This window comes from Malassezia restricta, chromosome VIII (assembly GCF_003290485.1).
Source record: "Malassezia restricta chromosome VIII, complete sequence".
In the NCBI taxonomy this organism is placed as follows: Eukaryota; Fungi; Basidiomycota; class Malasseziomycetes; order Malasseziales; family Malasseziaceae; genus Malassezia; species Malassezia restricta.
In genome coordinates, this window is record NC_040200.1 from 135,619 (window position 1) to 160,408 (window position 24,790).

General features: G+C 59.5%; 16 protein-coding genes across 16 annotated transcripts; 9 read left to right on the forward strand and 7 right to left on the reverse strand.

Annotated features, from left to right (window-relative positions):
• Window positions 1–87: 87 nt before the first annotated feature.
• Window positions 88–1,476, forward strand: MRET_4130 (ribosome biogenesis protein NSA1; the record flags this gene model as incomplete). Its single annotated transcript, XM_027630757.1, has 1 exon — window positions 88–1,476. The coding sequence occupies one exon, from the start codon at window positions 88–90 to the stop codon at window positions 1,474–1,476; it is 1,389 nt and encodes a 462-aa protein (XP_027486695.1).
• A 29-nt stretch (window positions 1,477–1,505) lies between these two features.
• On the forward strand, window positions 1,506–5,000 carry MRET_4131 (cullin-associated NEDD8-dissociated protein 1; the record flags this gene model as incomplete). Its single annotated transcript, XM_027630758.1, has 1 exon — window positions 1,506–5,000. The coding sequence occupies one exon, from the start codon at window positions 1,506–1,508 to the stop codon at window positions 4,998–5,000; it is 3,495 nt and encodes a 1,164-aa protein (XP_027486639.1).
• Window positions 5,001–5,071: 71 nt separating this feature from the next.
• On the forward strand, window positions 5,072–6,445 carry MRET_4132 (homoserine O-acetyltransferase; the record flags this gene model as incomplete). The annotated part of the gene is made up of 1 exon (XM_027630759.1): window positions 5,072–6,445. One exon carries the CDS (start codon window positions 5,072–5,074, stop codon window positions 6,443–6,445), a length of 1,374 nt encoding a protein of 457 aa, XP_027486642.1.
• A 110-nt stretch (window positions 6,446–6,555) lies between these two features.
• Window positions 6,556–7,038, forward strand: MRET_4133 (uncharacterized protein; the record flags this gene model as incomplete). The annotated part of the gene is made up of 1 exon (XM_027630760.1): window positions 6,556–7,038. One exon carries the CDS (start codon window positions 6,556–6,558, stop codon window positions 7,036–7,038), a length of 483 nt encoding a protein of 160 aa, XP_027486489.1.
• Window positions 7,024–8,646, reverse strand: MRET_4134 (transcription elongation regulator 1; the record flags this gene model as incomplete). Its single annotated transcript, XM_027630761.1, has 1 exon — window positions 7,024–8,646. One exon carries the CDS (start codon window positions 8,644–8,646, stop codon window positions 7,024–7,026), a length of 1,623 nt encoding a protein of 540 aa, XP_027486637.1.
• Window positions 8,647–8,694: 48 nt separating this feature from the next.
• Window positions 8,695–9,402, forward strand: MRET_4135 (uncharacterized protein; the record flags this gene model as incomplete). Its single annotated transcript, XM_027630762.1, has 1 exon — window positions 8,695–9,402. One exon carries the CDS (start codon window positions 8,695–8,697, stop codon window positions 9,400–9,402), a length of 708 nt encoding a protein of 235 aa, XP_027486640.1.
• A 170-nt stretch (window positions 9,403–9,572) lies between these two features.
• MRET_4136 (vacuolar protein 8) lies at window positions 9,573–11,291 on the forward strand (the record flags this gene model as incomplete). Its single annotated transcript, XM_027630763.1, has 1 exon — window positions 9,573–11,291. One exon carries the CDS (start codon window positions 9,573–9,575, stop codon window positions 11,289–11,291), a length of 1,719 nt encoding a protein of 572 aa, XP_027486518.1.
• A 75-nt stretch (window positions 11,292–11,366) lies between these two features.
• MRET_4137 (cytochrome c oxidase subunit 6a) lies at window positions 11,367–11,771 on the reverse strand (the record flags this gene model as incomplete). Its single annotated transcript, XM_027630764.1, has 1 exon — window positions 11,367–11,771. One exon carries the CDS (start codon window positions 11,769–11,771, stop codon window positions 11,367–11,369), a length of 405 nt encoding a protein of 134 aa, XP_027486680.1.
• A 77-nt stretch (window positions 11,772–11,848) lies between these two features.
• MRET_4138 (uncharacterized protein) lies at window positions 11,849–12,235 on the reverse strand (the record flags this gene model as incomplete). The annotated part of the gene is made up of 2 exons (XM_027630765.1): window positions 11,849–11,861; window positions 12,033–12,235. 2 exons carry the CDS (start codon window positions 12,233–12,235, stop codon window positions 11,849–11,851), a joined length of 216 nt encoding a protein of 71 aa, XP_027486620.1.
• A 162-nt stretch (window positions 12,236–12,397) lies between these two features.
• MRET_4139 (short-chain dehydrogenase reductase) lies at window positions 12,398–13,573 on the reverse strand (the record flags this gene model as incomplete). Its single annotated transcript, XM_027630766.1, has 1 exon — window positions 12,398–13,573. One exon carries the CDS (start codon window positions 13,571–13,573, stop codon window positions 12,398–12,400), a length of 1,176 nt encoding a protein of 391 aa, XP_027486619.1.
• Window positions 13,574–13,638: 65 nt separating this feature from the next.
• MRET_4140 (Sec20 domain protein) lies at window positions 13,639–15,474 on the forward strand (the record flags this gene model as incomplete). Its single annotated transcript, XM_027630767.1, has 1 exon — window positions 13,639–15,474. One exon carries the CDS (start codon window positions 13,639–13,641, stop codon window positions 15,472–15,474), a length of 1,836 nt encoding a protein of 611 aa, XP_027486600.1.
• A 1-nt stretch (window position 15,475) lies between these two features.
• Window positions 15,476–17,437, reverse strand: MRET_4141 (Rab6A-GEF complex partner protein 2; the record flags this gene model as incomplete). Its single annotated transcript, XM_027630768.1, has 1 exon — window positions 15,476–17,437. One exon carries the CDS (start codon window positions 17,435–17,437, stop codon window positions 15,476–15,478), a length of 1,962 nt encoding a protein of 653 aa, XP_027486601.1.
• A 102-nt stretch (window positions 17,438–17,539) lies between these two features.
• On the forward strand, window positions 17,540–19,660 carry MRET_4142 (replication factor C subunit 1; the record flags this gene model as incomplete). The annotated part of the gene is made up of 1 exon (XM_027630769.1): window positions 17,540–19,660. One exon carries the CDS (start codon window positions 17,540–17,542, stop codon window positions 19,658–19,660), a length of 2,121 nt encoding a protein of 706 aa, XP_027486602.1.
• A 156-nt stretch (window positions 19,661–19,816) lies between these two features.
• On the forward strand, window positions 19,817–21,712 carry MRET_4143 (member of the PUF protein family; the record flags this gene model as incomplete). Its single annotated transcript, XM_027630770.1, has 1 exon — window positions 19,817–21,712. One exon carries the CDS (start codon window positions 19,817–19,819, stop codon window positions 21,710–21,712), a length of 1,896 nt encoding a protein of 631 aa, XP_027486636.1.
• A 50-nt stretch (window positions 21,713–21,762) lies between these two features.
• Window positions 21,763–23,619, reverse strand: MRET_4144 (alpha/beta-hydrolase lipase; the record flags this gene model as incomplete). The annotated part of the gene is made up of 1 exon (XM_027630771.1): window positions 21,763–23,619. The coding sequence occupies one exon, from the start codon at window positions 23,617–23,619 to the stop codon at window positions 21,763–21,765; it is 1,857 nt and encodes a 618-aa protein (XP_027486603.1).
• A 341-nt stretch (window positions 23,620–23,960) lies between these two features.
• Window positions 23,961–24,675, reverse strand: MRET_4145 (zinc finger protein, C2H2 type; the record flags this gene model as incomplete). The annotated part of the gene is made up of 2 exons (XM_027630772.1): window positions 23,961–24,453; window positions 24,482–24,675. 2 exons carry the CDS (start codon window positions 24,673–24,675, stop codon window positions 23,961–23,963), a joined length of 687 nt encoding a protein of 228 aa, XP_027486706.1.
• Window positions 24,676–24,790: the final 115 nt, after the last annotated feature.

Genomic DNA, 24,790 nt, shown 5'->3' on the forward strand with positions numbered 1-24,790 from the left:
CACCACGCAGGGTGCGCACCATGGCGTCGTGGTGTGCGCCTTTTTTTCCGGCAAGAAAAAAAAAAATCTTACTCCACGTCTTGAACCATGGTCGACGGCGGCAGTGGCAGCGGCAGCCGCGATCCCATGTCCACTGCACCGGTGCCGGAGGTGCGTGTATTTGTCGGCGACTCGGCAGGACGTGTCAAGGTGCTCTATACGCAATCGAAGCGATACGAGACATTGACGGTCCCTGGATGCCGTGTGGGCTCGGCGATGGCGTGCCAGGCGCTGGCCTGTGGCCTATTTTCGCTGCCGGAGCCTGCCTGTGTGCTGGTGGTGGCGCGTAAGAACGGCACGCTCGATGTGATTCATGTGGATCAGGATGCAGAGACCGGCAAGCTCCTGTGCACGATCCACGAAGACCGCATGCGAGTCGGTTTGGAGCGATGGGTCGGTCTGCGGCTGAGTGTGAATGGCCTCTTTGCGTGCACGTCGGGCGGCTCGTTCCGGCATGTGGACCTCGCTGCGTGCTTGCACGAGAACGCTTTTGAGAAGGACCGGGTGAGCGACGCCACCTGTACGTGGACGATACCGAGCCCCCTGCATCATGTGGCATTTTATCCGCCTGATGCCTCGCAGCCGGTGACGCATGTGGCATCGGGTGGCGAGCAGGTCCTCTTATCTATATGGAGCGTGGAGCGATGGTGGGCACACTATCGGCAGCCGACGGAGGCGCTGGAGACGCCATCGACGCCGCCGACGAGCAAGAAACGTGCCGCGCCGACATCCAGCAAGCATCGCGAGCTGGCGCCCGGCGAAGTATGGCGCGCGAAGAACCTGCCGAACGACCACCTGTCCCTGGCGCGTCCGCCGATGATCCGGTGCATTGGATTCGCGCGCCATACCCCACCGGACGGCGCGCAGGATGCTTTGGCATCGATGCGTGTCATGGTCGGCACCAAAGACGGCCTGCTGCGAGTGTACGAGCCGTCGAAAAAGCCGCGGCATGTGCAGGAATGGCCCGTCGTGCCCAAGGGCCAGGGCTCGATTCGTGTGCTGCACGCGATGCCCCATACGCTCCTGGTGAGCGATACCTCGCGCCACCTGTACATGCTGGACGGCCGCACCGGCCACGTACAGTTCCAGTACAAGGACATGACCGGCACCGTCTCAGATGTGCTCACGCTGCACGACTCACAGCAGGGCCGCACATGGGTCCTGAGTGCATCGCTCGACCACCTCATCCGCCTCTTTGGCACGCAGCGCAGCACGATGCTCGAGCAGTACTTCACCGGCACGGACCATGCCGTGTCGCTCGTCGTGGATCCCCAGTGGACCCCACCCGTTCCTCACAACGACGATGAAGATGTCTGGGCGCACATGTCGACCGTCGGACAGGACGCCTCCGACGACGACTCGGACACGGACGCCGACGAGGCGAGCGCCCAGCGCGCCGAAAAGCGGCACCGCCGCACCGTAGAAAAGGCCGTATAAGTGGAGGGTCAAACGTGGCTCCTGTCACCATGGCGGTGTCCCGCAGCGGGTCGACGCCGAGGCTCGAAGTGTTGTTGGATGATATGCGATCGACGGATTCGGATGTGCGGTACATGGCGCTGCACGATCTGTTGGGGGTGGTGAGGCAGCACACGTCAGAGCTGCGTGGCAGTCGGCAAGAGCACGAGGCGGTGGAGCGCGTGTTGGAGCTGCTCCAGGACACCCATTCGGAGGTCAAGAACCTGGCTGTGACGGCCCTCGGCGTGTTTGCGACGCGCCTGCGTGATGACCATGTGACAAGGATGATGGAGGTGGTGTGTGCCGGCATGCGCTCGTCCCTGGAGGAAGAGCGCGATATTTGTGCCTCAGCGCTGCGGACGTTGCTGCACGACCTGTCCCAGGCTGGCGACAAGGCGGCGCGCTGGAAGGAGGGAATCGTGCACTACGTCACGCCCCTCCTCGCGAGTCAGCTCGAGGTGCGCGACTATGGCCTCCAGGCCACAGCTCTCAGTGCGCTCCATGACGTGCTGCTGCAGGCAGGTCCGCTGGTCGCTGCACAGGCACCTCTGGAGCAGGTGGTCGCAGAGACGCTGCTCTCCAAGTTGGCTGCAGATCACTCGTCGCTCGTCCGCCGTGCGATGCAGGGCCTGGGCGTCCTGTGCCAGCTGTGCTCGGCGCACACCTACGACGCCGTCCTGGAACGTGGCCTGGCGGGACAGCCGTTGTCGGCCCACACGTCCGTGCAGTTGCTGGGTGTGCTCGCACGCGAGACGCCACAGCGCCTCTCCCCGCATGTGCCAACGTACGTCCCACGCGTCCTATCCGTCCTTCGGCACGCGCTCGGCACGGACGACGACGTCGGCGAGACGTGCCTCGCCACCCTGCAGGCACTCGTGTGTATCGGCTCCATGGACGCTTCGTGCGTATCTGCCGCTACAGAGGCGGCCCTCGCGGCCCTCACCTACGATCCAAATGCCATGGACATGGACGAAGACGATGATATCACCACGGACGACGACGAGCTCGAGCTGGATGACGTATCGGACGACGATGACATGTCGTGGCGTATCCGACGCGCGGCATGCCGCGTCCTGGGCACATTGTACGAGCACGGCACGATGGATGCATCGCACGCACCGCACATCGCTGCATCGCTCACAGACCGCCTGAACGAGCGCGAAGAGACCGTGCGCTTGGAAGCGCTCGCTGCGCTGATGCAGGTGCTTCGCGTCGCGCCTCGTGCGCTCGGACCACACACGCAGATGGTAAGTGCGCTGAGCTCGTGGCGCAGCGCCACAGCCCAAGTCGCCGCGCTGCAGGCCCTGACCGCGCTTGTCGCGTCGCTGGGCGCGGATCTGCCTCAGTCTGATACAGCGCTGCGCATGGCGCTCAGCGTCATCGAAGACGATGCAGCAGCATCGCATTATAGCCAGGGTCGGTGCATGGCCGGTCTCGAGCTGCTCAAGCAAATGTGTTTGTCAGCGCCCTCAGTCGTGCTCACGGACGTCGATCGCGTCTCGAGCACGCTAGCTCAAGTGAGCTGTCAGCCTTACCACCGGACGGCGCTCGAAGCCTTGGCGGTCGGCCCTCCCTTTTTTGTACACGTGGCCCCACAGGCCCCGGCCGCCTGCGCCGAGCGCCTGTGTGAAGTCTTGTGTCGCCCATGGGACCATGCGACCGCACTCGACGCATCGCTCGTGGCACTCGACGCAGCTTTGTGCTCGGTCGGCCCTCGTCTGGCATCGCTGCCTCGGCTCCTGCAGGTGATCTCCACGCGTCTCCAGGACCCCGTGACGCGCGCGCGGTGCGTGCAGGCGGTGCAGGATGTGATGACATGCCGATCGCTGCAGACGTGCATGCCTGTACATGAGCTGGGCCGCCAGAGTCTGCCCCTGTTGGCCTCCCTCGCCCATCACCGGGATATGGGGGCCGCAGCGCTGCACGCCTTGCATAGCGTCGCTGTCGTGCTGCCGAGCGATGCACAGCCCACCGTGCTCGAGCTGCTGCAGCGCCCCATGCCGCCGCTCGACGCTCCTACATTGCCACCGACGCTGGCGCTGGCGCAGCAGGCGGTGCAATACGATCCGCCCGTCGCACACCACGTGGCCAAGTGGGTGCTGCCAGCCATGCTGCCGGCGCTCGCGGATGTGCCGCCACCCGCGCTCGAAGCCTTCTTTGCGCTGCTCACGTCCTTGGCGTCGGCAGAAGATGCTCTGGCGCCCAGGCTCGTCGAAGCGCTCGAGCAGGCCTGGGAAGCGCATTGTGCGCAGCGCTCCGTGCACATGCCGCTGGTGTTTGCCCAATGCCTCGTGGCCGCCGCCACCGCGAGCGCCTCGATTGATGTGGTGCTAGCGCGTGTAGAGGCGCTCATGAATATGCCGGATGCCGTGCCACAAACCCTCGCGCATTACACGATCGGCGTGCTCGGCCAGCGCTCCCTGCTGGCAGGCTGGCCACACGCCAAGACGGTGTACGAGCGCATGGGGAGCATGCACGGCCAAGGCACCGGTAGCATGTTTGCGTTGGGTGGCATGCTGCTGGGGGACCAGCATTTCTTGGCGCCGGTGGCCGAGCGCCTGGCCGAGGACGAGCCCGGCGTGTTGCCTATACTACGGGAGGCGTTTGCTATGGCATCCGAGACACAGACGCGCGAGTTGGCGCCCAGCGTGTGGTCGTACCTGATCCGCCCGAAGCTGCTGAGCGCCGAGCCAGATGCTTGCACGGAATGCATCGCGCGGATCGTGTATGCTGATACGAGCCTCCTGACAGAGCTGGCGCAGCTCGTTCATTCACAGCACGAACAGCATCGGGCTATGGCCCTGGGCGCCCTCCGCACGCTTCTCTCGTTGGACCGTCAGCAAGCTCTGGATATCCAGCCGCACTTCTCGGCCTTTATGGAGCGTCTCAGTGATCCATGCCTGTCAGTGCGCCACGCCTCTGTGCTGGCCCTGCATGCGGCGTTGAACAGCCGGGCCGCTCTCGTCATGCAGCACGCTGACCTTGTCCTCCCGCTCCTGTACGAAACGACCGTGGTGCGAGAGGAGCTCAAGCGCAGCGTGAGGATGGGCCCATTCACCGTGATCCAAGATGACGGGCTGGACCTGCGCAAGAATGCGCACGAAACGCTGTTTACGCTCGTGGATACGTGCCTGGATCAGGTACGAACACGCGACGTGCTGGACTGTGTGCTCCGCGCTCTAAGTGACGACGACAGCATCAAACTCCTCGGCTGCCTCATGATCCTGCGACTGGCCGACCTCGAGTGTGCTGATGTCGCAGCCTACCTCGACGCCATCGCCCCGAAACTCCACGCGGTACTTACGCGCAAACTGCGCGATAATGCCACGAAACAAGAGGTGGAAAAGGCATCAGAGATCACACATGCTTCCCTGCGTGTGCTTGCGCGCCTATCGCCTATGGCCTCGTCCCATCCAGCCTGGTCCGACCTGATCACGCAAACGCGCGCCTCGCCGCAGGGCCCAGCGTTCCTCGCGCTGCTGGCCGAGCAAGAAGATCTTACGTAGTGTGGAGGCTCACGTGCCCAGGACCGCCGTGTGGGGCCAAAGGGACCGAAGCCGCCTTGTCCTCCGACGGCATGTCTGGCTGCTTCGAGATCCCCGGGCCCACGTCGCCGCTCGCCGTCGGACAAAAGCAGCGGTACCTGTGCGTGCCGACGTTTCAAATTGATGCAGGGGATGTGCTGCACAATGTGCCGGTGGCATTCCAGACATGGGGCACGCTGAATCCCGACAAAGACAATGCGATCCTCGCGTGCCATCCGATCTCGGGCAATGCGAACGTCGAGGAGTGGTGGACCCCCCTGTTTGGGCCCGGTCACGTCCTGGATACGTCCAAGTACTTCATCGTGTGCTGTAATGCCATTGGATCTCCATACGGAACGCTGAGTCCCCTCACGCGCAAGGGCGGTGAGGACGTCTCTGGCGGGACGTGGAAGTGCAGTCCGCATGTGCATGCCCCCGACGAGCAGACGGAACAGCTATGGTGGGGTCCTGATCTGCCAAAGACGACGATACGCGACGACGTGCGCCTGCAAAAGCACGTCCTCGACTTTCTGGGTGTCGAGCAACTGGCGTGTGTCATGGGCGGCTCGATGGGCGGCGCCACGTCGCTCGAGTGGCCGTTGTGCTTCCCCGTACGCTTTCCGTCATCCCCAGACGCCCTCGTCACCATGGCACCCGAGCAGAAGCCTTACGTGCGCTCGATCGTGGTGCTGGCGGCATCGGCGCGGCACTCGGCATGGTGCATTGCATGGTGCGAAATCCAACGGCAGGCGATCGAGGCCGACACGCGATACCAACACGGCCGCTACCTCCTGCGCGATCCTCCGAGTGGTGGCTTGGCCGCGGCGCGTATGTGTGCGCTCATGACGTATCGCCAGCCCCACAGCTTCGAGCGCCGATTCAGTCGGCTGCGTGGCAAGTCAAACATGACGAGCGCGCCGAACGACTCGCAGGCGTCGACGTTGATGGAAGAAGGCGGCGAGGGTGACATTGAGGAAGACGTGGCCAAGATTCGCGAGCCACAGGCTCAGGAGCAGTATGCCGTGCAGTCGTACCTGCACCACCACGGCGCCAAGTTTTTGACGCGCTTTGATGCCCTCTGCTACATCCATCTTTCTGACAAGCTTGACTCGCATGATGTGACGCGCGACCGTGCATCGTGGTCGCAGGACACTTCGAGCGAATCGGCCACGCTGAACGGCGTGCTCCGTCACCTGGGCAAGGCGCCCAACTCGCCACGTATGCTCGTCTTATCGGTGACGTCTGACATGCTGTACACGTCTGCCGAGCAAAAGGCGATTCACGACGCCGTGCCAGCCTCGGAACTCGTCCACATCGAGTCGTCCGAAGGTCACGACGGTTTCCTGATCGAGTACCCCCAAATCGACCGTGCCATTCGCGAATTTATGGAGCGCCTCAACGTGTCCCATAACTCCTCGGCGCTCTAGCGTTCATACCCCACGGCATCGCCGTGTCTGCTTCAACGCACCCCAGGCCGCCTGTCTGCCTGTCCCTAGACCCACATAGTCTTGCCTCCACTTGTTTTTCTTCGCCCACCATGTACTGTATGCGGTGGTGGATTCCGATCTTTTTGCTGCCGTTTCCGGCAGCGCCGCCGGCGTTTGTGCTCTTGTTTCTGCTTTGCTATACACTGTATACGCGTCCATGTGTGTACTGCGGCGCGATTGTGCTCGGACTCGTGCTTAGCTCCTGCTACTTTACGACACCGTACGAACCGGCATCGCTGAGTGTGCCGGCGTCTTGGATGCATACGCGCATCGGCTTTGGGCTATCGCGCTTTGTTGACTGGCTAGTGTCGCCAGCATCCAAAGGCGCGCCTCATGTGATCGAGCCACACGCTGGGTGCTCGTCGTGCTTTGCCACGCTGAACTGGACACACTTTTTTACGCCGCTGGCCCGGCGCCCCTATTGTGAGACGGGCGCCGTATACCCACAGCCACGCACGTCTTTGACACAGTTTATCGGTGTGCCAGGGACCGCATTAGGCTTTGAACTGGATTGGAGTCTATTCATTTCGTAGGCGCACCGCCCTTTTCGGCACGCTGAGCGACTGCAAATACGCACGAACCCACGCGGTGCGCTGTTCTGGGACATGCGCAAATACCTTGTACCGCTTATCCATCTTGAGCACCGATTCCATCGCCTGTATATCTAGCTGTGATGCCATATCCAGTAATGACACCATGGTCCCCTCGTCGTCCTCGTCTTCCGCCTCGACGGTGTCTGCCTCGCCCTTGTCTCGCTTTTGCAAACGTCCCCAAAAATCGACAAAGGCATTCTCACGTAGCATGTCCTGAAACTCGCGCCGGGCCTGAGCATGGCGCCACTGGTCCCATGCATCAAACTCGGCTTCCAGCGTCGTGTGCTGCTGCCCCTGATGCGTGTCGCCCACGAACCGCGGTAGGGCCGACTCGATGTAGGCTGGATCCGCACGTACCAGCGGCAAAATGACATCGCCACCGGTCTGCAACGCATCCTGTGCATGCTTCGCAAACAGCTTGGCCAGCAGATCACGCCGCTTTCCTCGCAAATGCTCCATATGCTCATCAAACAGAGCGCGGCGTCCATCGACCAAGTGCTTGGCATCCTCCCAAGCCATCCATGGATCGCGGACCGTATCGACCAGCCGCTGCCGGAGATACGTCTCGTATTGCTCTTCAAGCGCATCAGAGCGCGCCGAGTGTGCATGCCGCGCATGTTTGGCATGTTCACGACGGACTTGCGCCTCGCGATGTTCGAGCGCCTGTGCCTGTCGCTCTTCTTTGGAAAGACGCTGCGAGGGACGTCGGCACCACGCTTGGTAGAGCTCAGAACGGCGTGTCGCACTTCCCACCGCGTCATAGCGAGGATCGGTAGCTAGACCGGGCGTCTTTTTCGCCACGGCCCACTCATCTTTGGACGAAATCTTTTCCGTGAGCAGCGCAAGAAAGTCTTGCTCGGCTGCTTCGGCCTGCTGGAGTTTGCGCTGCTTGAGTTCAGAAAGCCATGCTTCAAAGAGCGACGCAGCTCCCGACTCGGCATGGTCTCGCACCATGGCTTCGTACGCCGGATCACGCTGAAATGCGTCCCGAAAGGCCGCAAACGTCGTGCGCGTCGATGCCACCTGGGCTCGAAGAAGTGCACGGAAGGCGTCCTGAGAGGCTGAGGGTTTCTTGGCGCGCTTTTCACGGAGACGGTACTTGCACCACTCATTAAAGACGTCCTGTCGATCTTCCAGCGTAGGCAAGGCGCGATACGCACGCTCGTGTACAAACTTGGGCAGTTCACGATCCCATGGAGCGATGGGATTCACCTCGCGAGGTGTGCCATTCAGTGACGTGAGCATGTCCATAAAAAGGACTTTGCCCTCCTCGAAAGAGAGGTGGGCAAATTCGTCTGCTTCCACGGGCAAAGGCTCAGGCGTGGTCGCTTCGTCTTCAGGCGCCTCCGTACGCATTTTCTTGGGAGCAGGCTCAAGAGACGCTTCCCATGCCAAAACAGCCGGACGAATCTCTTCCGGCATCGTCCATTCAGACCGCTTGGTCTTTTTCTGGGCATAGAATACATGTCCATGTGTGGTTGTGACACGGAGCCATCCATCCGTGCCGGGAATCGGCACTTTATCCTTCGGCTTGTCTGGCTCATCCATGGCTCAAAAAAAGGACGTGCGAGAAAATCCTGATTATTTTCCCTCACTATGGAAAGTGACGATGACGACTTCATCGGGCCCATGCCCGCTTCAGAACCCACGCCCTCGACCCATAATGGCGCATACGCTCTAGCAGAACGCGAGGCTCGGCAGAAAGAGGCGGTAGCGCGAGAGGCCAGGCAGGACACATCGTCCCCTCGCCGTCCGGATTGGATGCTGACACTGCCATCGGGTCCCACTGGTCCGTCCAGACTGAGCGCGCGTGGATTCCAGCAGTCACGCGGCCGCGCCCAGCATGTGGCGGGCGAAAATGCAGCGGAAGCTCAGCGGCTATGGACAGAGACACCCGAGCAGCGCCGTCATCGTATTCTACGCGGCGAAACCGCGGCTGACGAGCAGCCGCCTACCAACACAGCTCAGCACGCCAGAGACGCAGCGATACGTGAACGCCTGGGCCACCGTGCGAAGAGCCTCGTCGAACAGCACAAAGATCGTCGGCGCGAGGATTCGCGCAGAGAAAGGCACCATCATCGCCGCCACCGCTCCCATTCACCACACCGTCACAAGACACGTGCGGAGCGAGAAGCAGAAGATCGTCAACTCTATGGAGATCATGCCCCGCTCCTCTTCGATAAAGACAAGGTGCTGGGCGCCGGCTCACGGCTTATGGACGAACGAGCACGTGCGAAGTCCATCGCAGATGCTACTCAGCTCTCTACGCGCTTTTCCAACGGCCGATCTGGCTCGTTTTTATAGACCTATACCCTCCTATGCCACAGCCAGACGAGCGTGTGGGATTGCTCCACATTCCCCTGTTATCTCGGCCGAGATTGTCACAGCAAGGCCCGCCACTGGCTCCTCGTCTTTTTTGTCCGCAGGGCACAACGTTGGCAGGCCCGTGAGCTTGGGCTCAGTGTGTACAGAGTATGGGAATCTGCTACAGTTGTTGTGTGGGATCTCGAAGTCCTCAGTATGAGCCTCTGTTGTTGGATAATGAGCGCGACGCAGTAGCTGATCTGCTGCAGTACCTGGAGAATCGCTCCGAGACCAACTTTTTCGCTGGCGAGCCATTACGAGCCCTTTCGACGCTGTCGTTTAGCGATAATGTCGATCTACAGCGTAGCGCAGCTCTTGCCTTTGCAGAAATCACAGAGAAGGAGGTCTGTGAGGTCGGTCGCGAGACACTTGAGCCAGTGCTGTTCCTGCTCCAATCGCATGACGTGGAAGTGCAGCGTGCGTCGAGTGCGGCGCTCGGTAACCTTGCCGTGAATGCAGAGAACAAGCTTTTGATTGTGAAGCTCGGTGGTCTGGAGCCCCTTATTCGCCAGATGCTCAGCCCGAACGTTGAGGTACAGTGCAACGCCGTCGGTTGCATCACGAACCTCGCTACTCATGACGATAACAAGTCCAAGATTGCCAAGTCCGGCGCGCTCGTCCCTCTGACGCGTCTGGCACGCTCGAAGGATATTCGCGTGCAACGCAACGCGGCTGGTGCACTCCTGAATATGACGCACAGTGACGAAAACCGTCAGCAACTTGTGAATGCAGGTGCCATTTCCGTGCTGGTTTCGCTACTTAGTAGTGCTGACACAGACGTGCAATACTATTGCACGACAGCACTTAGCAATATTGCCGTCGACAGTGTGAACCGCAAGAAACTTGCACAGAGCGAGCCACGCCTTGTACAGAACCTAATTGGGCTGATGGAGAGCGGCAGTCTCAAGGTGCAATGCCAGGCTGCATTGGCACTCCGCAACTTGGCCAGTGATGAAAAGTACCAAATTGAGATTGTGCGTTCCAACGGCCTTCCGCCACTCTTGCGTCTGCTGCGCTCATCGTTCCTTCCACTGATTCTCTCGGCCGCAGCTTGTGTGCGGAATGTGTCGATTCACCCCATAAATGAGAGTCCGATCATTGATGCCGGCTTCTTGTATCCTCTCATTGAGCTCTTGAGTCATGAAGAAAACGAGGAGCTGCAATGTCACGCTATCAGTACGTTGCGGAACCTGGCTGCCAGTAGCGAGCGGAACAAGGCTGCCATCATTGACGCAGGTGCGGTAGAGCGTATCAAGGAGCTGGTTCTGCATGCACCGCTTAGTGTGCAAAGCGAGATGACGGCCTGCACGGCTGTATTGGCTCTCTCGGAGGACCTCAAGCCACAGCTATTGGATATGGGTATTTGCGAGGTCCTGTTGCCCCTGACGGATTCGCCGTCGATTGAGGTGCAGGGCAATTCCGCGGCAGCGCTCGGTAACCTAAGCAGCAAGGCCGATGACTATGCGCCGTTCAACGCGGTGTGGGACAAGCCCGCAGGCGGTTTACATGGCTATCTGGTGCGTTTCCTCGAGTCAGAGGACACGACATTCCAGCACATTGCGGTGTGGACTCTGATTCAGCTCCTCGAGAGTGGCAACCATGAACTTGAGCAGCACATTCGCGACAGTCCACATCTGCTTGACTTGGTACGCCAGCTGCAGTCCCGGATCGGCACGTTTGAGAGCGAGCACGAGCAGGCCGACACGAGCACGGCAGCAGACACATCTGGACAGGACGTGTCTCCGGAACGCGAAATCGCCGCCTTGTCGCGGCGGATCGAAGAGATTCTATTTGAAGAGAGTGACGATGGCACATCTGATGCCAAGTGATACACACTATAGATTCCCATGTGAAACGTATATTGAATCAAGGCTATTCAGCGGTGACTAGACAAATCGACCAGCCTACATCTCAGGGGCCGGGTAGTTGACCTTGGGGTTGAAGAAGAGCGACTGTTGACCCCATGGGAAGTTCCTGCTCTTCATGTTCACGTATTCGTAGTCGGGGCGCTCGGGCAGCTGGCCATCGTTCTCCTCGAGAATGTGCTCGTGGTGCGCGTGGTGCTCCGACTCAATCTTGTACATGTAGGCACCCAGGACAACAGCGCCCGGGATCAGCACATACAGACTAATCTTGCGCCACAGCTCAGCCGACTTGCCGGCGTGCTCAAAGGCGTGCTGGCGCTGCTCGATGAATTCCTTCGCAGCTTCGGGGTTAGGCGTGAGCGACGAGTTGTAGCGGCGCATCGAAGGCTTAACAGCCGCACGCAGTGCAGCGGCGCGGGGGATCATGGTACGGAGAGCGAGCATGGTACAAAGAACTACAAGGAGAGAAAAAACGGAGACGAGCGATACGACGACCCGAACGGCGGGGCCCGGCGCTTCTGTCACGTGATGTGCCTGATGCCGCGTTAGCGCACCATGCCAATCTCGAGGCCCAGGTCCTCAGGGTAAGAAACATGCAGCTGGGACATGCACCCAGTGACAAGCACTGATGCATGCGAGTGCATGCGCTCAGGAGTCGCGGGTAAGGATGACACGCATCTTGGGACCTGGTGCAGGGGTACGTACCTAGGATTTCCGTGCCACGAGGTCATCCAGAGCGCGCTGCCGAAGCCGCTGGAGGTCTTGATCCGTATGATCTCGTGAGCGTGCTTCGCGAAAACGCCGACTGGTGTCAAAGATGCGCGCAGCACCAGGTGTGAGGTACTGCACATGGTGGCGTCTTTGCCATGCTGCTTCGTCTTCGCCGTGGGCCAAGGTCGTCCATGCATCCTCTCGTTCTTGCAGTGTGACAGGTGGCGGGGTATATAAAGGTGGTTGCCGCGCTATGTGTTCCGCGAACCAGGCGCGCCGTGTGGGATCCTCAAAGTGCGCGGCATGAAAGGCTCGCCACGCCGCCGGATACATCGTCGTGTGGAGGAAAGTGGCCTAATTTAGCTATGTACGCCCAACTTTTTCATGTGGTCCAGATTGCTCTGATGGCCCCGAAGAGCTTGCTGGCCACGTGAGATAGACTCGGGTGTGACCAGCGCGTCCGTGTTGCCCATGGCACGCAGTGCGCCGCGGTACCATTCAGGCAGGGCGCGCAGGTAAGGCAGCAATGCCGAGCCCAGAGGCAGCGAAATATTGCGGCTCAGCCCGCTATTCAGCGTATCGGCCATGGCGCGGGCGACCTGAATCGGCTCCAGCACCGGCATCAAGAAGTCGTCATCACCCTCATTCAAGCCCTCAGCAAGGACCGTGCGGACTTTGGTCGGCGTGACGACCGATGTGCGAACGCGACACGCTTTGTATACGGCACGAAGCTCGGCGCGGAGCGACTCGAGGAACGCGAGAGCCGCGGTCTTGCTCATCGAGTAGGCACACAGATTTGGCAGCGAAAAGTACGAGGCTGAGCTGGCAACCGTCATGAAATGGCCATGGTTGTTGCTGATCATGGCTGGCAAAAACGCTTGAGCCAGGACAACGTTCGCGGCTGCATTAATGTCGAACGCGCGCGTGAACATCTTGACAGGCGACGTTAGCAATGCCCCAGCCGGTGCGACGCCAGCGCAACTCACGACATACGAGGGCGAGCGGCCAAACCGCTCGATTATCTGAGCCTGAGCCTGAGCCACCGCCTGTTCGCTCGTCACGTCCGTGCGTATGTACAAAATATCCGGAGCACCGTGAGACGCAGCGGCGTAGGTCGGCTCAAGCACATCAAGCACGGCCATCCGGGCCTTGTGCTCACGCGACAGAATCTGAACTAGCTCCTTGCCAATGCCCATAGAGCCCCCCGTAATCACAATGACATCTTCCTTCCAGTCGGGCTTGTCTGGCCTGGGCTCCCCGAGATTCAGAGCAAGGCGCGACATGTGCATACTCGTGTATCTGAGAAGAATGAAAATGATGCAGCCCACCACGAATGGGTGACGCACCATGAGCACGTCGTGCCATTCCGACACGGTGGGCCAGGGAAACACGAGTCCCGACCACGACTCGGCGCCGCGTCTCTCATACACGAGCGCCAGAAGCGGCAGAATCCCTACGAATGGCCACGAGAATGGAATCTGATCCAGGGCCCGTAGGACCACATCCAGCGTGACAGGCCCACGGACGTCGGACATGATGGGGTGACAGGTCTCGGGGTGCTGGGGCAAGGCTGACTAAGGCCACTCACCACTTTCTCCTCATGGACCAGGCACAGACCGCCTTGCCGGCAGAGGCGCTGCGGCTGCGCGATGCCGTGTCGCGCCGACTTCATGATGTGTACCATGTGCAAATTCCGCGTCTTAGTGAATGCAAAGATGTGTCGGAGTATGAGACCGAATTGCACGAGACTCTGCAACGCATCGCGTCCCTGGTACAGCAGATGGCGGACGATATAGATGATGCCGAGTCAGCAGCGGAGCGAGCTGCTCTCAAGACTCTGGTGGACACGAATAGGCACGAGCTGATGCGTGTGCGCCAGGCATCGCGGCGTGCCTTGCTCGCTGCGCACCGTGCTACCGCGTCGCGACAGGAAGCTTCGGCACGGTCCGCGTTGCTGAGCCATGCAGCACGGCAGAACAGCGGCGTCCGTGCGGCGCCGATGGATCGTGCGAGTGCTACATCCGAGCAGGTGACAGGGGCGCTGCAGCGCACCGTCAAGCTCATGTCGTCCGAGCTGGAAAAGTCAGGATACTCTACGCAGCTGCTGACCGAGTCATCGGAAACGATCGCCCAGGTGTCGAACAAGTATGCTTCGTTCAATGATTTATTGCGTGACTCTGTATCCATGATTCGTCAAATGGAACGCGCAGAGCTAGTCGATCTCGGGATCCTTGGAGCATCCATCACCTTTTTTCTCGCGTGTGTCTTGTATATTTTGTATGCCCGCATCTTTAGTCGCGGTATTCACGCCCTGAGTCTGACATGGCATGCATCCAGCTCGATCGGATCCAGTGCGTTAGGTCTCTTTTCGGCACTCCAGCATCGAGAGCCTCAGCACGTGTCTCGCGAGCGTGATCCGATCGAGGAAGCCATTCGGTTTGCGTCTTCACAAGAGGCTGTCCCCCGGCGACACAGGAAGCATGCGCCCAAGTCTGCCGACAAACCCTGGGTCGACGTCGTGGAACTGACTGCTTCTCCCACACCGCCCAGTCGGAGCGAGAGTCCCGGCTCTTTCAGTGAGAGTAGCGCGTCTCCCCTCCCTGCCGACCTGCCTGACTCGGCCCACGCAGACGACAGATTGGCGGAAACAAGTCCGGCATTCTTGTCTCCGACAGAAAAGGCTGTCACTGCATCGGCCGCCCCTGGAAAGGTCTTGACGGAGTCACAGAGCGAGGCGTCCTCGGCCTCTGCGGACAAGCGCTTCACCGACGAGAGTGCCACTTTGTCCGTTTCTTCAGCGGACGCGGGTTCTGCATCGATAAGCGCCATACCTGCGCCTGTCTCTTCCGAAGACATTCTCACCGCAGAGAGCCCTGCTTCTTTGGTTCCGTCAGAGGATGCCTCGTCAACATCGTCGGGCTCGTCTCCCCAGCCGATGCCCACAGACGACCTTGTTCCTGAAAAGAGTGCTACTTTCTTGGCTCGGGAGGAGGATGCTATTTCTGCATCGACGAGCGCCCTCTCTGAGCCGATATCGACAAAGGAACGTCTCACCGCAAAGAGCACCACTTTCTTGGTTCACGAAGATCCCTCGTCTGCAGCAACAAGCACCGGCACCGAATCGGTCCCTACCGACAAAGAGGTATCCGAGTCGACCGCAGCAGGTCAAAAGCGCACCGACTCTGATCCGACGAGCACTATACCTGAACCCATCGCTTCCGAGACACCTGCAACGATGGCCACAAGCACGGCCCTCGACTCTTCGGGCAACCATGACGATGCTGCCACGATCGACAGTGTCCCTTCGTCGTCGAGTGACAGCACTCTCCATGCCGAGCCTACAAGCTCCGAGGCGACGGAGATGAGCTCACCTACGCCCCCTCACGACCTTCCGTCATCGAGTGAACGACGACGACGACCATGGGATGAACTGTAATCTAAGCATACAACTCTACCGGTCCCGTCCTGCGTTTCGAGCGGTTGGGAAGGACTGTGACGGGCACAGAGCACTCGACAATCTCGAGGCGCGTGGAAATGGGGCCCTTATGTCCACACAAGGCTGGTGCACCGTGGTACGAGTGGTGGTACGCAGCATACCCCTCGCTACGTGCCTCGATGTGCGGCGGCGGCTGCACCGCCACTGCTCCCTGATGGGACGTCTGCGTTAGAAGTGAGAGACGCAAAGACCAGCCGTGACGGATACCACTGGTCACAAATTCTGGTGTGGCACCGCTCGGAATGACAAGTGCAAAGCTCGTCTGCCTTGTATCCAGTGTATTTTCATGATGCGTGGCATACACCTGCGTCGTGGCCTTTTGGATACGACCTGTTGGAAGTAGCGCCATGCTAGCGTCAATTTCTTCGTGCGACTCGAGACTCGCTGCGATTCGCACAATACGGACCATCGCATCAGGCGCATTCATTCGCACCAGGGCTTGGACACTGTCGCCCAGGCGGTACTTGGCTCGTGCGAGCGTTAGTACGGCTGCCACGTGGCCATTTTTAGCAATATCATACGACACTTTGCCTGCTCGCAGCGTCAAGTCCAGTACGGCGTCCATGCATGTCGGTGCCGGCAAGGGATCTGTGCGTTCCGTCGATGGCTGATGGTCCTGCAGCAGCTGCTCGATCCACTGCGCTGTAAGCTCGCGTTCTGCCTCGGCATCTCCGTGCGGCACGCGGCTTGCTTCGGCCACGACAGCGCCGTCGTCCGCGTGCGGCGTGACGATGGGATTGAGCAAATCAAACCGGGCTAGAGCGCCTACCCCTGGCGCAACGTGATTGTACACACGAATCGGCACATGCAAGAGCCGCGATGGCTGCGTGCCCGTCCGCGCATCCAGCCGACTTGTGCCCACAGTCAGGTAGTAGTCAAAGTGCACCGAATGCCCATGAAATGAAGGTGGCAGGTCGGCCGGCAACTTTAGTGAAAAGGTGAAAGAGCGCTGCTCGCCAGGTGCCAGCACCATATCGATGCCCAGCATCGATGGCGGCGTCGAGTAGGTTGGCAACGTGCGGCTCATTAAAGCGCGCGTCTGGATGTCTGAGAGCGTGGATCCTGTTCGGACGTGACGCGACCGCGGCGTCGTGGAGCGGCCAAATAACAAAGCAGCAATCGTGGCCATGGCTGGTGCATGTCGTTCGCGCAGATTCGCGAGAGACAGGCCCTTGTCAAACTCAAGTCCATCTGCTTCATATTCGGCATCATACCCAAACTCACCGCCGCCCAACGTGCGTGGCGTACCGTTCGACGATGCGGGAGACGATGGGACGCTGCGAGGGAGCTCACCACGCGCAAGTCGCATACGCAGCCGATCAAAATCAGTCGGACGAATGAGCGAGTGCTCTAATTCCATCGTGCCGCCGAACTGCGCAAACGTCCACAGCAGCTTTTCGTATCCTACCGGCAGCGTGTCCCGAGAAGGAAAGAGAGGGCTGACAGAGTCGCCTGCCCACGTCATGACCGAGTCTCGCATGGCTGCATCCATGGCCTCATTGTGTGATACAAACATGTCGGGGTGCGGAGATGGCTGGAACATAGGCTCCTCTTCCTCCTCCGACTGTAGAAGTCCAAAGGCCCGGCTGAGGTCCTCGACTTGGTACGCGACGACAGATTTTTGGCGCGCATGCGGATGCGAGTACGGGAACGTCTTTGGCTTTCGATGTGCCACAGGACTCGCAGAAGCCTGGATCGGCGACGGCGCATCTGTGCCCACGGCCACGAGACCCCGTCGCTGTGGCCCAGAGGCCGATCGCACCGAGCGACGACGTGGATCACTTCGTGGTGGCGCGTTGGTATTCGTGAACGTGATCGTGCATTGAAGTTCCTCACCTGCAAAGCACGAAGGCTCCTTGGGGGTAATGGACACGACGATCGCCGATGCGTACGGAGCCGACATTGGCTCGTCGTCGTGGCCCAGAGCCAAGGGGCCATGGTGTCATTCGATGACATAAGCCATATCCAAGGGTCTCCGCCAGCGACACGCGTCGCGTCCCTGACCATGGACAAGAAACGCGCCGGTGCCTCTGACGGTGGCGATGCCAAGCGCATCAAGTCTGAGCCTGTATGGAGGCAGATGGCACAGCGCCGGGCTGCAGGTCCTGTAGCGCCTGGCAGCAAGGCCATCCCCGAGGGCAAGCCACATTGCCTAGCGGGTCTCACGCTCGTTTTCACTGGTGAGCTATCAAGTATATCGCGAGACGATGCCGTGGATTTGGCAAAGCGGTACGGTGCGAAGGTTACGACGGCTCCTTCGTCTAAGACGTCCTATGTGATCCTGGGCGAGGGTGCAGGCGCGAAAAAGCTCGAGATGATTCAAAAAAACAAAATCAAGACACTCGATGAAGACGGCTTTTTGGGCCTCATTGCCGAGCGCGGCACGCAAAAGCTCGATCCCGCGGTCACAAAGAAGCTCGAAGAAGAGGAAAAAAAGGTACAGGCTGCGGCAAAAGCGCTCGACACCCCGAATACAACGCCCGGTCAGCTCTGGACGTCCAAGTATGCGCCGCGCCAATTGCGTGACTTGGTCGGCAACAAGGCGCAGATCGAAAAGCTGCAGGCGTGGCTCCGTGACTGGCCCAAGTCTCTCAAAGCGAATTTTAAGAAGCCAGGTCCTAATGCCACCAATACGTTCCGAGGTATGCTCATCTCTGGTGCACCAGGCATCGGCAAGACTACCGCCGTGCACTTGGTATGCGCGCTCGAAGGCTACGAAGTCCTTGAGCTTAATGCGAGTGATACTCGCAGCAAGAAACTCTTGGAATCTGAGCTGTCTGATACCATCCATAATCGCTCGATTGGCAGCTGGATGCGGGGTCAACCGACGAAGGGGCGACTTGCGATTGTGCTCGACGAGGTAGATGGCATGTCGGGTGGTGATCGAGGGGGCGTGGGAGCCATCAATGCCCTGATTCGCAAGAGCCAAGTCCCCATCATTTGCATCTGCAACGACCGACGCAATCCCAAGATGCAGCCTCTGTACACCACGACCTTCAACATGACCTTTTCAAAGCCGACGGTCCAGGCGATTCGTTCGCGCATGCTTTCGATTGCTTTCCGCGAGGGATTGCGCGTTCCTGCCGAAGTCATGGACCAGCTCATCCTCGCAGCGCAAGGTGATCTGCGTCTTGTTACGAATATGCTCTCGACATGGAAGCTGTCCCAGAAAACCATGTCCTTCGATCAGGGCAAGGCCTTTGGTGCGATGCACCAGAAGCCCACCATGCATACGCCCTTCTCGTTGTACAGCGAGCTCATGAGTCCTCAGCGGTTCGGACCCCTCAACAAGCAAAGTCTCAACGACAAGCTTGACTACTACTTCCAGGACCACTCGATTGTGCCGCTGATGGTTGCCGAAAACTATATCAAGAGCCTGCCTGCGCCTGTTCAGAAAGAATCGGCGGCGCCGCTGCGTGAGTGGAAGCATTTACATGCGATTGCCCAAGCCTCTAACTCGATCTCTGACAGCGATTTGATCGAATCTCTTATGCGCGGAGCGCAGCAGCACTGGTCGCTCTTACCACACCACGGCATTGCCAGCACGATCCGCCCTTGTTCGTTGACGTATGGTGGACACTCGTCCTTCCCCGCTTTCCCCTCATTCTTAGGCCAAAACTCGAAGCGCATGCGGCTGCAGCGCCAGCTGGTCGAGCTGCAAACGCACCTGCGTCTTCGCACGACGGGATCGAAAGACGACGTGCGTCAGTCGTACGTCTCGGGCCTCCTGGGCCAGGTGGTCGACCCTCTGCTGGACCGTGGACAAGAAGGCATCCGGGACGCGATGCAGGCTATGGATGAATACTACCTCATGCCACAAGATCGCGAGACGCTAGTTGAACTCGAACTCACACACGGCCGCGAGGACCGACTCAAAAAGCTCCCAGCCTCGGCCAAGTCTGCATGGACCCGCGCCTACAATGCAGCCACGCACCCTGTCGCCTTTCAGCCGGGCGCCACGGGTGCCGCGCCAAAAGCGCGTGCGCTGGCATCTGAGAGCATACCTGACAATGAAGAAGCGTACGTGGACGATGAACCAGACGATGTCGATGACCCGCCCAAGGACGATCAACGCGATGCGCTCATCCGACCGACCAAGCCACGCAAGAGCAAAGGAGCTACATAGACGATTGGCCATGGTAGCTGACTAATACCGCAGGGAATATCCAGCACGTGGCACCTGGTTTTTCTTCTTGCCTCGCTCGCGGTTTGTGCACGTCAACTCACTGGCAACCACGCAAGACATTCGGGGCACCCTGGTGGCCTGCGATCAAGCTTGCACATGATACCCCACCCACCGAGAAGCAGAGATAGCATGAGCTCTACCGATCCGAAGTCTGCGTCGGTGTCGGCGACTCCCCGGGGCGCGTCAGCGGTCATGCCGTCCGCCGAGCGAATCGTGCCGGCCTTTCACGAGCCCTTTCTCTTTGATGACGAGCTGGAGGCGACCGACGACTCGTTCATCCGCAGGTACAACCTTGCTGCTGCAGACGACGATTTTCCTCTTCTGCTGAAACCGCAAGAAACGCAGGGCTTGAGTCCCCATCCCGGACAGCCGTCGCCAATCGCGCCCCAGCTCTCGACATTTTCGAGCGCTCTGGACCTTGCTTCTCTGTCGCGCATGACCAAGCGGCCCACACATGATAGCATGGCACTGTCACCGTGGCTTCATGCAGAGCGACTTCAGACTCCGAGTCGCGACAGTCTCTCGGTCACTTCTGCGCCACCGGCCGCCACGGCGGCTGCGGCTGCCTCTCTTCTTCTTCCGCATGACACGCCCACAGCGTCCATGGCGGCTTCATTTGCGCCTCCCGTGCCTGACTTGTCGATGGACGCGCGACCGATGCCCGGCACGTCACCGCTGGTTTCGTCGCTACCGTCGCTAGGCAACATGGGGTGCCGCGTGCCAGAGCCAGATGCCAGTCGCATGAATGGACGACGTGCGGAGCGCAAGCGGACCAGGGCGGTCGATGAGGTGCCCAGGTCGATGCGCCGTTCGGACGTGGACCTCGCCTCGATGCAGCTCGACGAGCTGCGTGGAGACATTGCGCAGCTGTGCCGCGACCAGTTTGGGTGCCGCTTCTTGCAGCGCAAGTTGGACGAGCGTATACCGGCGCAATGCGATTTGATCTTTGCGGAGACATTTCCGTACTTTGCGGAGCTGATGACGGATCCTTTTGGCAACTACCTGTGCCAGAAGCTGCTGGAGCACTGTACCAATGCGCAGCGCGACCTGATTGTGGAATCGATCGGTGACGACCTCGTGAGCATCTCGCTGAACATGCACGGCACACGTGCGGTGCAAAAGACGATCGACTTCTTGTCGACGCGCACGCAGACGCTCGTGATTATTCAGGCGTTTGCCGAGCACGTCGTGGAGCTCATCAAGGACTTGAACGGCAACCATGTCATCCAAAAGTGTCTGCATCGCCTCGACGCACAGGACAACCAGTTTATCTATGATTCTGTGGCTGCGCACTGCGTCGATGTGGCGACACACCGCCATGGGTGCTGTGTCCTGCAGCGGTGCATTGACCATGCATCGCACGCTCAGCGCCTGCAGCTTGTGCGCGAGATCACCATGTACTCGCTGACGCTTGTGCAAGATCCGTTCGGCAACTATGTTGTGCAGTACGTGCTCGATTTGAACGAACCGGCGTTTACAGCCGCGATCACGCACGAGTTTCTGGGCCATGTATACCAGCTGTCGACGCAAAAATTCAGCTCGAACGTCATGGAAAAGTGCCTGCGTGTGGCGGAGCCGTCCATGCGCCACAAGCTCGTGGCTGAGCTGCTCGATGCGCATCGTCTCGAGTTGCTCCTTCGCGACTCGTTCGCCAATTACGTCGTGCAGACGTGCCTCGACTATGCCGAACCCGCTCAGCGTGCGCAACTGATCGAGTGTATTCGCCCGATCCTGCCATCGATCCGACACACGCCGTACGGCAAGCGCATCCAGAGCAAGCTCCAGCGCGGCACGAATGACGAGCCCAAGTCGCGTCGCGAGTCGCGCCAACAAGGCGTCTACCGTGCGCCGACTTCGCGTCCAGCGAGGCGCTCGGAGCCTGTGGGCCACGAGGAGATGGTATCGGCTCTCGATCGCATGCATCTCGGCACCTATGCAGCACCATCGGGCGACATGGCCCTGGCCACGGCGGCGACTCAGCGGCCGTGGTGATGTGTACACTATCATTTGTACATTACAGCTGTGGATATAGAACCAAAATCTTAGATGTAACGACCCGTCCGCGGGACCTCAACAAAGGGCACGTCCTCGGGGTCGATCGTACGCACGATGGTGTCCTTGATCTTCGGGTACACGACCTTGAACGCGTCGCAGCCCAGCACCATGTCCATGTGCTCGTAGCCCTGCAGCTCGAGAATATGTACGATCTGCACATTGCTTTCATAGGCCAGCAGACGGTCAATGAGCGGCTTACCGACGACGAGATGATCGATGGTGCCGTACGCGATCGTCAGCGGAGGGAACGTCGGCGGGAACCAAGGCCGACGCAGGCGCGGATCGAATACGCAGCCACGCGCCACGAAGCAGTGCAGCCAGTAGTAGAGCAGCTCACTCGACGTAAGCACACCTGTCGCGCAAAACACCTTGGGCTTGTGGCGGTCGACCCAGTTGTGGTCGTGAAAGTCGAACAAATAGCCAAACACAATGTAGGCCATGTGTCCAAACAAGAATTTGGGCAAGATTTGCCGCACGATACCGAGAGGCGGCATAAACTCTCGCACGCCAAACACCAGGGACCATGCCCAGCGGGACGGCACCATGCGCATGACGCGAAACGGAAGGCGGTTCAGTGACTTGCCTGGGTATACAGCCGGCCCGAGCGCCGTGAAAGACGATAGCTTCGTGCCCAGCTCCTTGTACTTTTCAAGCGCCAAAAACATACTGCCAGTGCCTTGGGAGTGCCCCACGAAGGCTAGCTGCCGGTATCCCGTCTCACGCAAAACAAAATCGACCACGTCCACCAGGTCGTCACCCAGTTCGATCAGGCTCCACGCCCAAAATCGCGGGTCCCAGCGCTTGTAGGTGGTATGACCCGCCCCAAAGTTGGAGCGGATGTTGGTACTCCACACGTCAAAGCCCTGGTCCACCAACCAAAAGCCGAGAGACCGCTCCTCGGACGTGAAGAAGAAGAGCGACGTGCACAGAATACCGTGCTGCAGCACGACAGGGTAGCCGCGACCACCTGGGCGACGCGGGTCTGAAATACGATGCGCCTTGAGGATCCAGCCACCACGCGTGATGATGTCATACTCTTCGCACTGGTAGCCCCAAAACTCGGCGTAGTACTGCACGCGTTCACTGTACCGCTCACCCGTGATGCGCCTCTCATACTCAAAGTCCACGCGCGCCTTGGGATAGTTTTTGCGGAACGGATTCATGTATCGAAGAATCGCCAGTCCCATCACCATAGAGAGACCGATGGTCGTCAGCAGAAGCATGAACAGCTGACGAATTTCCAGATAGAAGCGAGAAAACCAATTGAAGTCACCATACTCACCCACTTTATGATGGAAAAATGCCGGGAAATCTTCCACCTTCGCCGTTTCTGGGTCCAACTCATCAGGATGGAACGGCAGAGGCTCCTGATCCGGCTCCTCGGCCACCGCCACATCCTCAAACGCCGTGTGCGGATGCTCCACATACACGCCACGGCTTCGGCTATCCGGCGCGGTGCGCCCAGAGCGTCGAGTGCCTATACCGGCCACACCAGCCGGGTCCGACCCGTCGCTGTGAGAAAGTAGCTCAGAGTCTTCCTCTCGATGGAAATCGCTCTCCCACTCATCGTCATAATCATGCCAGCTGTCTCTTCGCGCATAAGCAGATTCGTTCATATCATAAGGATCAGCTTCTGAGTATCCATCACTTTCTGCATACGGGTCTGTCTCGTCGTAGGAACTGCGCGTTTGAACTGCATCCTCAAACTCGTCGTCATCGTTCCAGTCATCGTGTGTGCCCTCATCTAAGAGCGATGGGGCCCGCGAAGAAGAGCCTAGCACAGATTCATAACCTCTTCTCCGACCACGCAGCGAGTTTCGTAGTGAGGCTGATGCAGACTCCATGCAACACCACCACCACTACCACAATGGACGGCGCCAAAGCTGTGCACCTGCTGCTACGACAGCCGCGGCGCTGTCTACCCCAGAATTTGTCGCGCCCAACAGGTGGACTGCACGTGACATCGGCCGACACTCTCTCACCCCTTCGCTATGACGCCGGCCATGTACGCCGCCGACCGTAGCTGGGTCATGCGCATGCAGGGCGCGCACTCTATTTCCTCAGACTGCTGCTGATCGCATAAACATCAATATAGGTATATAAGCAAGACTGACCGGTTTGTGCGCCTTCGTACACACGGGTCTGTGTTCGGCGTAGACGCAGACCAAGGGTCTCGCTGTGCACATCACAATACTGGCTCAACGTACGCATACTTTGGCAGAGATGCCATGTTCTCTTCAGGACAACGAATGGTGTCCGTGTATACGAGACGTACTTTTTCGCCACGCTGCGCAGTTGGCTTGTGCGTAGGAGGCGCCTCGGGCGCTTGGATCCCCTGCGCAGACACAGAAGGCATGGAAGGCGGAGGTGGCGGCGGAGGGGGCGTCGCTGATATGGCCGGCTGCGTAATATGAGGAGGCGCAGACGTGGTAGTCGCGCCACTCATGAGCGCCTTGTGTGCCTCCAGTTGCGCGCGTAAATGATCCGCCGGAATGGGACCTTTTTCTATGCGGGGACGCTTAGATTGTGATGGCATACCATGTGATGCTCTCGATGTATGTTGGGCCATGCGCTCACTTCGGCGCACCTGCCAAGAAATCAGGTCACTGTCTGGTACGCCGACCATGCCGTAAATCTCAATCTCAAATGAGTCCCGTCCAGGAAGGGTATTTTCGAGTCTGCCAATAAGTCGCCATGCTCACATACCTGTCAGGCTCCGCCTTGTGCACTTGGCCGAGATGCACGGCCAATCCGCCTGCTGTATTCAATCGCCTTGGGCAAAATGGGCACTTGAAATGCCGTGCCTTTTGGTGCTGAATCAACACCTTTTCATCTTCAAACTCACGATCGCAGTACCAACACCAAGCATCCAACTCGGAGGCCCTTTTTTTCTTGGTCATCGTTGGCAGGCCGACCGTGGAGATCGTGTGCCGTGGCCCCTGAATTGATGGCGTGCCCAAAGTGTTATCACGTGCACTGAACCTGGTGATTTTCACGACGAATTGGTTCATGCAT